Source organism: Mobula hypostoma, chromosome 3, assembly GCF_963921235.1.
Source record: "Mobula hypostoma chromosome 3, sMobHyp1.1, whole genome shotgun sequence".
NCBI classification, from domain to species: domain Eukaryota; kingdom Metazoa; phylum Chordata; class Chondrichthyes; order Myliobatiformes; family Myliobatidae; genus Mobula; species Mobula hypostoma.
The window spans coordinates 61,843,398-61,856,616 of record NC_086099.1 but is presented as its reverse complement, the minus strand read 5'-3'; the positions used below and the strand labels follow the sequence as shown (position 1 = coordinate 61,856,616).

General features: G+C 41.5%; 1 protein-coding gene across 1 annotated transcript in view; it reads left to right on the top strand.

Annotated features, from left to right (window-relative positions):
* The first annotated feature begins 356 nt into the window (after positions 1 to 356).
* Positions 357 to 13,219, top strand: part of spata18 (spermatogenesis associated 18) — a 70,171-nt gene continuing 57,308 nt past the window's right edge. The window contains exons 1-3 of the mRNA XM_063043154.1: positions 357 to 415; positions 3,357 to 3,475; positions 12,762 to 12,848. Of these exons, the coding sequence (XP_062899224.1) occupies positions 3,413 to 3,475; positions 12,762 to 12,848 (150 nt within the window). The 5' untranslated portion in view covers positions 357 to 415; positions 3,357 to 3,412. The remainder of the gene's footprint in view (positions 416 to 3,356; positions 3,476 to 12,761; positions 12,849 to 13,219) is intronic.

Sequence of the window (13,219 nt, the reverse complement as noted above, 5' to 3'; positions counted from 1 at the left end):
ATTAGAGCGCAAAGACTACACAAAAATTATAAACTACATCACAAATAATAACAAACAAAAGGAGTAACGAGGCAGGGTCGTGGACCGTTCAGAAGTCCGAGGCGTTCTGGCTGCTCATTCTCAATTTTAAGTAGTCCTGGGCCAAAGATTCGCGGGAGTACATTGCGCTTTCAACACCTCCTCGACTCTTTCCCCTCTGCTCTATAGTTTCTTGTAGTCAAATCAAGCGGAGTTTATTGTCGAGTTGTTATTGTCACGTGCACAAGTAATCTGAAGTACGAGGACAATTAACGCGACAGCGTCACGGGTTGAGACATTTACACGGGGTGTAAATGATACAAGACAGTGAAGAGAAAGCAGCACGCTCATGATTTCACGACAAACAGGACTTGGTGACGACGTGGGGAGGCTTGGGGTGAGAGACAGGAGGGATCAGTGGTGGTTTCCCTTAACTTTTGGTTGGCCTGTTTGTTTAATTTTACGTGTTTTATTAATTTATTTTCATCTCCTTTATTTAGCCCAGTAGTTTGGAAAGGGTTAGTTTGTAGCCTATGGCTGAAAGGGGGGGGGGGGTGAGATTGAAGGAGGTGGGTGGGAGACTGTGGAATACTCCAGAAGTAAGGGTAACTGAAAAAGGGGTGCATCAAGTGAAAGACCAGATGTAATGGGGGACAACAAATTGAGGAAAATGGGTGGCTTAGAGGAATTTATAGTTCTGTATAAAATTAAAGGTCAGAAGGAAGGGGAAGGAGGATTTAGAGTCCTTAATCCCTTGAAAGTAGCAGCAGCATTAGAGAACCAAATAGGTAAAGGATTCCAGGCTGAGAGTTTGTCTAATGGATTGCTGAAAATTTGTTGCAAAGATGTTGACCAATATAGCATTGTTAAAACAGTGGGGAAATTGGTTGTGAAAGTGGAGTGTATTACTCCGAAAGAAAGGAAGGGAGTCGGGGGTAGTGTATGGTACTTGGTCTGGCATGACTGAAAAGGAAATTTTGGATAATATTAAAGGTGGTTGAGTGATTGAAGCCAAACGATTAAAATCGAGAGAAGGAGGTGATTGGGATTCTCCCGTTCTTCTGGTTTTTGCAGGTGATGTTCTTCCAACTAGAGTCTATCTTGGGAGCATGTCTTATCAAGTTAGAGAATACATTAGACCTCCCTTGCGCTGATATAATTGCCAGAGATTTGGACACGTTGCTAGTTCATGTTGAGGTAAAAGAAGATGTGTGAAATGTGGAGAGGATCATGATATAAAAGCATGTAAGGCAGCAGTGCCTAAATGCAGTAACTATGGAGGGGACCATATAGCGGCGTTCAGAGGATGTGAGTATTTTAGTTAGGCAAAGCAGATTCAGGATGTTAGTATCCAACAAAAAATAGCATAATCTGAAGCAGTAAAGAAAGTTGATAAGAGAGCAAAGGATAAGTAAAGAAAAGATTGGAATGATGGGGAGTCAGTTCATTCTGAGTTCTCCAACTATGGTTCCTTCAGGCATGTTGTTGATGACTAAAGAGTCTTTTTTGGCATTTGTTGTTGATGTACTGGTGGGGGCTAAAACTACAGCCAAGAGGTCAGAGATATGATAAAAGTAGTTGTTGGAGCTGCAGAGAGATTCCTTGACATGAAACAGGTTTTACTGGAAAAATTACATGAGTATATGACAGACAAACAATCACCGAATACTTGCCGGTTGTCGGGATCAGAGAGTATGGAGGGGCTTTATGTGGATGAAGAGGCTGATAATTAGTATTTGGATGTTTTTAATATTAAAATGGAATGCAAGAAGTTTAATTGCAAATGGTCAAGAATTAAAAAGATTTGTTGGAACTTTTAAAGACAAGCCTGATTTGATCTGTATACAGGAGACATGGTTAAAGCCTCATTTAGATGTTGTGATCCCTGGATATGATATTTTGAGAGCTGACAGAACGGGTAAATCTGGTGGAGGGGGTGCAACTTTCATAAAAACGGGACTCCAGTTTAGAAGACTTGATTTTAAATCTAACCTTAAAATTGTGGCTGTGGGAGTTTGGAGCCCTCGTGGTCAAACAACTTGGATTAACTTTATAATCCATGTAACATGATGTTATCAGATTTGGACGAAATTATGAATAAGGTAAGATCCCCAGTAATCTGGGTTAGAGACTTCGATGCCCATAATCCCTTATGGGGTAGTGAAAATAAAGATAGTAATGGAGCAGTAGTAGAGGAGTTTTTAGATAAATACAACATGGTACTTCTAAATGACAGAAGGCCTACAAGATTTAATATTGTAAAGAATACTTGTAGTCACTTAGAGTTATCAATCACTTCCTCAAATTTAGCCAGGGTTGGGGAATGGGATGTTATGGACAGATACACACTAGGAAGTGATCACTATCCTGTATTATGTAGATTTGGTAGAAATTTGATAGTGGAAGTTCAGGAAGGGACTGCTAGGTATAATTTTTCTTTGGCCCGTTGGGATGAGTACCAGGAGAAAGCTGTGGATATAATAGAAGAGATTAATAGTGAGGGCTCCATAGACGATTGGAATGAATCCCTCTGTTCTATAATTCTTAAAGTTGCTCAGTTGACTATTCCGCTACAGAATGTTCCTAAGGCTCGAGCATTAGTTCCATGGTGGAATAAAAATTGTGATATAGCAGTAAGAAACAGAAATAGAGCTTACAGAAAATTAAGGAAGTACCCAGTGTTAGATAATGTTATGGAGTATAAAAAGGAAAGAGCAGTAGCAAGGAGAGTAATTAAAAATGCAAAGAGGGGTAGTTGGGGAAGATTTTGTGGAACCCTGGGCCCTGAGACACCTATAAAGCAGCTATGGACGATCATTCACAGAATGTCAGGGATATATAGGAAACCATCTATCCCAGCTTTGCTGGAAGGAGATACTGAAGCTGTAACCAGTAAGGTTGATATGTTTGTAGAGGTATTCCAAGCGTTACACAGTTCTGGGGGGTTAGGTGATTTGAGAAAGGAAATTATGTTAAAGGAAAGTTGGAAATTGGACAGGAGTTTGGATGATAATAGCTCCATAAATTTGCTTTTCTCCCTTCAGGAATTGCAGGAAGCTGTCCAATCAGGTTCAAAGACTTCTCCTGGTAGGGATGGACTGTGTTATGAATTGCTTAAGCATTTAGATGACTCTGTATTAATAGAAATTCTAGCATTGTTTAATTCAGTGTGGAAAGAAGGAAAATTACCAGTAGATGGAAGCATGCGGTGGTAGTTCCAGTTTTAAAGCCAGGTAAAGACGTATCTGGTCCTAGTTAGTATCGGCCTTCAGCTTTAACATCAGTGCTTTGTAAAACTATGGAATGAATGGTCACCAACAGACTTGTTTATTTTTCAGAAAATAAGGGACATTTTGTTGCCTGTCAAAATGGTTTTAGAACTGGAAGATCAACAATGGAATCTGTTGTCCTTTTAGATCATGATATTAAAAAAGCGTTTCAAAACAGAGAAGTAATGGTAAGTGTATTTCTAGATATTGAAAGAGCATATGACTCACTATGGAAGGATGGCTTATTAATTAAACTTTATGATGCGGGAATTAGAGGGAGAATGTTTAATTGGATCAAAGATTTTCTTAAGGAAAGGACAATTCAAGTAAGAAAAGGCGGAACAAGCTCCAAGTCGGTTAAAATAGGTAATGGTACGCCTCAAGGTAGTGTCATTAGTCCAGTTCTTTTTAATGTCATGATAAACGATATCTTTGATCAGGTAGGGCCAGGATTTGGCAAATCATTGTTTGTAGACGATGGTGCAATCTGGAAAAGAGGAAGAAACGTCAAGTATATATTAAGGCATGTACAAAAGGCTTTAAGATCAGTTGAAAACTGGGCTAATAAATGGGGTTTCAGGATTTCTGCTTCTAAGTCCAAATGTCTGATTTTTGGCTTTAGAAGAAAGATTCCTGATCGTGAATTGTGTCTATATGATTCTCCACTAGAAAGAGTCAAGGTATTCAAGTTTTTAGGTGTCTGGTTTGATGAAAGACTTACTTGGAGGGTTCATATAGATAAAACAATTGGAAAGTGTGAGAAAGTTTTAAATGTTATGAGAAGTGTTGCTGGATGTGACGGGAGCAGGACGATGAACTATGTACTTAATATATCTAGCTATGATTAGATCAGTTATTGATTATGGTTGTATTGCTTATGGTTCTGCTGCTATGGCAGTGCTCGAAAAATTAGACACTGTGCAGTCCAAAGCACTTAGACTCTGTTGTGGAGCTTTTAGAACAACATCAGTCCCTGCATTATGTGTGGAGATGGGAGAAGTGCCTCTACATTTAAGACAAATTCAGTTGGGCCTGCAGGATTGGGCAAAACTAAATGGATTCAATCACAGCTGTCCGCCAAAGTGTCTTTTGCAGGAGAAGTCAGAGCGCCAAAGTAAAGTTAAAAGATATCCATTTTTAGATTTGGTTAATAACTGGGCTGTGAAACTGAAACTGATTGAGGAAGACATAGCTGACCAAATTTGCTTGCCACCCATCCCTTTTTGGCTCTTTCCAGAACCAGAAGTAGACCTATTCCTCCTTTTTCAGCTTCAAGGAAGCAGTGCAATTTCATCAGTGTTGATCACAAATGAATATTTAAATAATAAATGGGGATCATCTGAAGATTTTTACTGATGGTTCAGTGGACCCAGAGAGCAGTAGGGCAGGATTTGGGATGTATGTGTCTCAATTTGGAGTTAAGATTGGTCACCGGGTTTCAGATGGTGTTTCTGTCTTTGCAACAGAATTATTAGCAATCCTCTGGGCCTTATGGTGGATAGAAGACTCTCGACCATGCAGGGTTATCATCCGTTCGGAGTCTGCTGCTGCCTTTGAGTCTATAAAAGGGAGTAAATCAAAAGCTCGTCCTGACATAGTTATTGAGATTCTCTTAGTGTTGTTTAGAGAAGGGAAGATGGTTTGTGAAGTCAGATTTTCATGGATACCTGGGCATGCTGGGGTGGAGGGAAATGAAATTGTGGATGGCATTGCAAAGTCTTCCCGCAGAGCAGGCAAGTAGAAATTAGAGTTCCCCTAGGCAGAGCAGAACTGAAGTAGGATTAAAAAAAGGTATAGAGAAGAAGTGGCAGGAGGATTGGAAAAATTAATTAAAGGGAAGACATTATTTTTCTAGTCACCCACTAGTTAAAAAGGTCTCAGACTGTTACTGTTTAAATTGTAGAGATATGGTGAAATTAACAAGACTTAGGTTGGGGCGTTGTGGGCTAAACTATTATTTAAAGATAATAGGAAAACATCCTACTGGGTTATGTGACTGTGGTAGTCCAGAGACAGTCCAGCATGTTTTGCTGAGCTGTAATCGATATAAAATTGAAAGAAGCATGCTGTTCAAGCAGCTGTCTGACTTAAATGTATTTTGTTTTTCTATTAAATCCTTGTTTGGCCACCAAGAGAATCAACATCTGATTGAAGAGTTTATTATTCAGTTTATACGTGTGACTAGTTTATATTTGAGAATTTGAGTTTCTTGGAATTCTATAATTAATTAAACATCCTGCGGAGGGCAGTAATACACCCAGATGCGTCTAAACTGCCGGAAATAGACGAAGGAGAGGAGAAAACTGCAAAACAGTACATTTGTTTTTAAAAAAGAATCAGACAAATCCATGGTAGGAAAGAGTTCAGTACAGAGTGGCTTCCTGGGAGTTTAGTGTCTGACATGCAGGCCAAAAGCCAACTGATTGTAAATGGAGTGTCATGACTGGGGATGTTGACCTGTGAAGAAATATGCCTTTGGTTTACTTTTCCTAACAGTGGATTTGGGCGATTTTGCAGAAGTATTGTTGGTAGTAACACTCCTGCACTTTGAAGTGGTACTGTAAGTTGTCCACATTTCCATGGTACGTGGGGGCGGGGTTGGAGGCAGAAATCACTGCTTTCATGAACTTTATGCCAGTGCGAGTTCCTGACTATCCTGAAACCACCAGGACCCTGTTAATAGACAATAGCTGCAGGAGTAGGTCATTCGGCCCTTCGAGCCAGCACCGCCATTCACTGTGATCATGGCTGATCATCCACAATCAGTATCCAGTTCCTGCCTTATCCCCATAACCTTTGATTCCGCTATCTTTAAGAGCTCTATCCATCTCTTTCTTGAAAGCATCCAGAGAATTGGCCTCCACAGCCCTCTGGGGCAGAGCATTCCACAGATCCACAACTCTCTGGGTGAAAAAGTTCTTCCTCAACTCCGTTCTAAATTGCCTACCCCTTATTCTTAAACTGTGGCCTCTGGTTCTGGACTCACCCATCAGTGGGAACATGCTTCCTGCCTCCAGCGTATCCAATCCCTTAATAATCTTGTATGTTTCAATCAGATCCCCTCTCATCCTTCTAAATTCCAGTGTATACAAACCCAGTCGCTCCAATCTTTCAACATATGACAGTCCCGCCATCCCGGGAATTAACCTAGTGAACCTATGCTGCACTCCCTCAATAGCAAGAATGTCCTTCCTCAAATTTGGAGACCAAAACTGCACATAATACTCCAGGTGTGGTCTCACCAGGGCCCTGTACAGCTGCAGAAGGACCTCTTTGTTCCTTTACTCAATTCCCCTTGTTGTGAAGGCCAACATGCCATTAGTTTTCTTCATTGCCTGCTGTACCTGCATGCTTGCTTTCAGTGACTGATGTACAAGAACACCTAGACCTCGTTGTACTTCCCCTTTTCCTAACTTGACTCTATTTAGATAATAATCTGCCTTCCTGTTTTTACCACCAAAGTGGATAACCTCACATTTATCCACATTAAACTGCATCTGCCATGCATCTGCCCACTCACCCAGCCTGTCCAAGTCACCCTGGATTCTCATAACATCCTCCTCATATTTCACACTGCCACCAAGCTTTGTGTCATCTGCAAATTTGCTAATGTTACTTTTAATCCCTTCATCTACATTATTAACGTATATTGTAAACAGCTGCGGTCCTAGCACTGAACCCTGCGGTACCCAACTGGTCACTGCCTGCCATTCTGAAAGGGATCCGTTAATCGCTACTCTTTGTTTCCTGTCAGCCAGCCAATTTTCAATCCATGCCAGTATTCTGCCCCCAATACCATGTGCCCAAATTTTGCCCACTAATCTCCTATGTGGGACTTTATCAAAGGTTTTCTGAAAGTCCAGGTACACTACATCCACTGGCTCTCCCTTGTCTATTTTCATAGTTACATCCTCAAAAGCAGTGGTGGGTTCCATGTTGTTGTTTGCTTTCACTGAGTGGCAACTCTGGAGAAACAGGAAATAGTAACAACCTTGCATTCAATATCAGCCAGACCAAAGAATTTATTTCGGGCTTCGGGAAGGGGAAGTCAGGTGATGCACACCAGCCCTTATTGAGGGTCAGCAGCAGAATGGGTGAGCAGCTTCAAGCTCCTGGGTATCAACATCTTAGAGGATGTATCCTGGGCCCAACACATCCATGCAATCAAGAAGAAGACATGCCAGTGGCTATTCTTCATAAGGAATGTGAGGAGATTTGGTAATCAAAGACAAGCAAATTTCTACATGGAGAGCAGTCTGATTGGTTGTGTCACTGCCTGGAATGGAGGCTCCAAAACACCAATATGGAAGATCAAAAGAGGAAGCAGAGGATTGTAGACTCAGCCGGCTCCATCATGGGCACAAGCCTCCCCATCATCGAGGGCATCTTCAAAATGTGGTACCTCAAGAAGGTGACGTCCACCATTAAGGACCCTCACCATCTGGGGCATGGCCTTTTCTCTTCATTACCACCAGGGAGGAGGTACAGGAGCCTAAAAATGCAGCTTCCTCCCCTCCACCAGTAGATATCTGAATGATCTATGAACTCGAGCACTACCTCACTATTCCTCTTTTACACTACTTACATAGTATTGTTTATGTCTTGCCGGTCCTAAACGAGAAATATCATGATAAGCTAAGCATCCCCTCAGGATTAAAGATGATTACCTTCTGTCCAGTTCTGTGAAATGGAAGGTTTCTGCACGTGAAATCTTTTAATTGCTGTTGGATTTTGCACAATAACACTATGTGTCTTGAAAATAGCTTAGTCCAATGCCACAGTGCTCCAAGATAAATCAACACCAGGCTCTACTATACAGGCTATGGAGACTGTCTCTGTCTCTGTCTCTGTCTCATGCAAATTGCCAGCACCTTCCCTCGAACCACCCCCCCCCCACCCCGGCCGTGCACCCTGATCATAGACGGGTGCGGTGTGAAAAGGCCCTTCAGCCCACTAAATTTGCACCTTCACACAAACGTTATGTTAATCTCATCTTCTGTTTTCTCCACATTCTTATCAACTCCAGTCCCCCGCACCATTTCTACCACTAGGGGCAATTTACTTGCACATCTTTGGGACGTGGCAGGAAATGGGAGGAGGCCCATGCAGTCACAGCGAGAACGTGCAAACTCGACACTGGCACATAATCCATTGTGGGTTCTACCAATGCAGTGTGACTGTTTAGCAAAGCCTTTGGTATTTTAACAACAGTGGTAAACTAATTCTTAAGTGTATTACCTCTGTTGTTTCAAAAGATTGTTGAAAGATTGGAGCGACTGGGCTTGTATACTCTGGAATTTAGAAGGCTGAGAGGGGATCTTATTGAAACATATAAGATTATTAGGGGATTGGACACGTTGGAGGCAGGAAGCATGTTCCCGCTGATGGGTGAGTCCAGAACCAGAGGCCACAGTTTAAGAATAAGGGGTAGGCCATTTAGAACGGAGTTGAGGAAAAACTTTTTCACCCAGAGAGTGGTGGATATATGGAATGCTCTGCCCCAGAAGGCTGTAGAGGCCAAGTCTCTGGATGCTTTCAAAAAAGAGATGGATAGAGCTCTTAAAGATAGCGGAATCAAAGGTTATGAGGATAAGACAGGAACTGGATACTGAAAGTGGATGATCAGCCATGATCACAGTGAATGGCGGTGCTGACTTGAAGGGCCGAATGGCCTACTCCTGCACCTATTGTCCATTGTCTATAAATATTTGCAGAGTACTAAAGGATAGGTCTGAACTATTTGGAACTGTTGCATAATTTGTAATTTGAAGAGTATCTACAGTTCATAATACTGATATGCACTGTAGGTGTTTACAGGATTTTTAAAAAACTCAATAGCATCTCTACAGTTCTTATGAAACTTGTTTTTCCTTCAACTCTAACCTAGTGTAATCTGGGAGCAATTTGTTAGTTACTTTTGAATATTGGTGCATATGTCCTTAGAAAGAAAAACAGATAATCTGCTTTAAGAATTTGGAAGATTTGGATTATTTTACCAAAAGCCAGAACAATAATGGTGGGCCAAATTGTCTTTTCCATCTTGAAAGCAGTAAAATTGCTTTTTGTTACAGTGTTTTTCCATTGGTTATAAATAAAATACTCTTTATACAGTAAACTTATTTTTCTAGAATAAAGCTATTATTTGTAGCAAGATGACAAATATGTGAAAAAATAGGGCATGCATAGGAAATCTATAGACATGAATAATTGTAAACGTATCAATGCTCATATAAACATAGAAAACCTACAGCACAATACAGGCCCTTCGGCCCACAAAGCTGTGCTGAACATGTCCCTACCTCAGAAATTATTAGGTTTACCCATAGCCCTCTATTTTTTTAAGCTCCATGTACCTAGCCAAAAGTATCTTTAAAAAACCCTATTGTATCCACCTCCACCACTGTTGCTGGCAGCCCATTCCATGCATTCCCCACTCTGAGTAAAAAAACTTACCCTGACATCTCCTCTGTACCTACTCCCCAGCACCTTAAACCTGTGTCCTCTTGTGGCAACCATTTCAGCCATGGGAAAAAGCTTCTTGACTATCCAGACGATCAATGCCTCTCATCATCTTATATACCTCTATCAGGTCACCTCTCATCCTCCGTCACTCCAAGGAGAATAGCTGGAGTTCACTCAAACTGTTTTCATAACCACCCTTTGCCTTCTATGGGCAAGCCAGTTCTGGATCAACAAAGCAATGTCCCCTTGGATCCCATGCCTCCTTACTTTCTCAATAAGCCTTGCATGGGGTACATTATCAAATGCCTTGCTGAAATCCATACACACTACATCTACTGCTCTTCCTTCATCAATGTGTTTAGTCACATCCTCAAAAAATTCAATTAGGCTCATAAGGCACGACCTGCCTTTGACAAAGCCATGCTGACTATTCCTAATCATATTATACCTCTCCAAATGTTCATAAATCTTTCCTCTCAGAATCTTCTCCATCAACTTACCAACCACTGAAGTAAGGCTCACTGGTCTATAATTTCCTGGGCTATCTCTACTCCCTTTCTTGAATAAAGGAACAACATCCACAATCCTCCAATCCTCCGGAACCTCTCCCGTCCCCATTGATGATGCAAAGATCAATGGAAGAGGCTCAGCAATGTCCTCCCTCGCCTCCCACAGTAGCCTGGGGTACATCTCATCTGGGCCTGGTGACTTATCCAACTTGATGCTTTCCTAAAGCTCCAGCACATCCTCTTTCTTAATATCTACATGCTCAAGCTTTTCAGTCTGCTGCAAGTCAGCACTACAATCACCAAGATCCTTTCCCATAGTGATACTGAAGTAAAGTACTCATTGAATACCTCTGCTATTTCCTCTGGTTCCATACACACTTTCCCACTGTCACACTTGATAGGTCCTATTCCTTCATGTCTTATCCTCTTGCTGTTCACATACTTGTAGAATACCTTGGGATTTTCCTTAATCCTGCCCACCAAGGCCTTCTCATGACCCCTTCTGGCTCTCCTAATTTCCTTTTTAAGTTCCTTCCTGTTAGCCTTATCTTCTAGATCTTTAACATTACTGAACCTTTTGTAAACTTTTCTTCTTGACTAGGTTTTCAACAGCCTTTGTACACCACGGTTCCTGTACTCTACCATAACTTCCCTGTTTCATTGGAACGTACCTATGCAGAACTCCACACAAACATCCCCTGAACATTTGCCACATTTCTTCCATACCTTTGCCTGAGAACATCTGTTCCCAACTTAAGCTTCCAATTTCCTGCCTGATAGCCTCATAGCTCCCCTTACTCCAATTAAATGCTTTTCTAACTTGTCTGTTCCTATCTCTCTCCAATGCTATTGTAAAGGAGATAGAACTATGATCACTATCTCCAAAATGCTCTCCCACTGGGAGATCTGACACCTGACCAGGTTCATTTCCCAATACCAAATCAAGTACAACCTCTCCTCTTGTAGGCTTATCTATATATTGTGTCAAGAACCCTTCCTGAACACACCTAACAAACTCCACCCGATCTAAACCCCTTGCTCTAGGGAGATGCCAATCGATATTTGGGAAATTAAAATCTCCCATCACGACAACTTATTATTACACCTTTGCAGAATCTGTTTCCCTATCTACTCCTCAGTATCCCTGTTACTATTGGGAAGCCTATAAAAAACACCCAGTAAAGTTATTGATCCCTTCCTGTTCCTAACTTCTACCCACACTGACTCCGTAGACAATCCCTCCATGACTTCCACCTCTTCTGCAGCCGTGACACTATCTCTGATCAACACTGCCATGTCCCCACTTCTTTTGCCTCCCTCCCTGTCCTTTCTAAAACATCTAAAACCCGGCACTTGAAGTAACCATTCCTGTCCCTGAGCCATCCAAGTCTCTGTAATGGCCACCACATCATAGCTCCAAGTACTGATCCACGCTCTAAGCTCATCCGCTTTGTTCACAACACTCTTTGCGTTAAAATAGACACATCTCAAACCGTCCGTCTGAGCGCGTCCCTTCTCTATCACCTCCTATCCTCTCACACATTGTCTGCAAGCTTTCTCTATTTGTCAGCCAACCTCCTCTTCCCCAGTCTCTTCAGTTCCGTTTCCACCCCCAGCAATTCTAGTTTAAACTCTCCCCAGTAGCCTTAGCAAACCTCCCTGCCAGGATATTGGTCCCCCTGGGATTCAAGTGCAACCCATCCTTTTTGTACAGGTCACACCTGCCCCAAAAGAGGTCCCAATGATCCAGAAAAATGAATCCCTGACCCCTGCTCCAATCCCTCAGCCACGCATTTATCCTCCACCTCATTTTATTCCTAATAATGTGGGGTAAATCAAATAATAATGTTAACAAGAATATCGTGCACTTGTCAACATAACAGTGCAATTGGACAGGATACATTGTGGCAAGTTTGCCTATACCGTTGCTACAACTAAATATAGCGGCTTCAGCAGCAGGAGCAGAACTGCGCACGCGTAGCGTCCCTGACACTAAATAGTCAATTTTCCCAGCCCCAGTATAAAAACAGCAAAGAGCTCTCCGCCACAGCTGGGTTAGAATCGAGCAGTAGATAAAGTCAGTGCGAGTGGCTGTACCTCAGCTATGGCTGATACTTTGCGAAGGCTGGTCAACACAACGACATATAAGCTACTGCAGAATAAACTTGAATCTTGGTACAGGGAATATCACGTGAGCATAATTCTACTTTCTTCCATTTTCATTTGGGTAATCTAGATACATTTGCGAGAAGGTTTCTGTAAAATGTAACTTTACAATAATCAGAATGCCACTGTACAACGTACAGGAATTGGGCGCATCTATTTGCAAACTGAAATAGATTAAGCATTACGGTAGCTGGAAAATAATTATGCGTTTTGGTGAAAATGTTCAAATATTCTAATTTGCACCGAGTGGCCCTTTGACCCTCGGTTTGGTGTTTCGTTTATTTGCAAACTGATGATTGCTGATTTGAAACAAGTGTTTTCGTATTTCACTGAATAGACTAAAACTGCGAATATTTGTCGATCTACATTGCAACGTGCCTTGGAAGAATTATGCGGAGTAGCGTGGAGATTTCCCGGGAGTTTGGTAACTAAGGACGCTCGTTGCTATGGCAATGTAGCAACTAGCATGAAGTTCTGCACGTTTTTGCAACCTTGCTTTCGTCATTACGTGTATTATGCAAAATTGAAACTAACATTTGGCCTGCTCAAATGGTTTATGCGTTTAATATGCTATCCTTAGCTGATGTTTAAAAGTTGACAAATGGTGACACTGTGCAAGAATTTACCAGCAGCATTGCATCTATACTAGCAACATCAATTTGTTAGTTTTATTTCATTTCTAAACAGGATGGACAATCAGGAAAACATAAAATTCATCGAAGTTTCAGATTGTGAAGAATTACACACGAACTAAAACCTATTGGTTATTTATAATTTTATTCAAATAGGAAAATA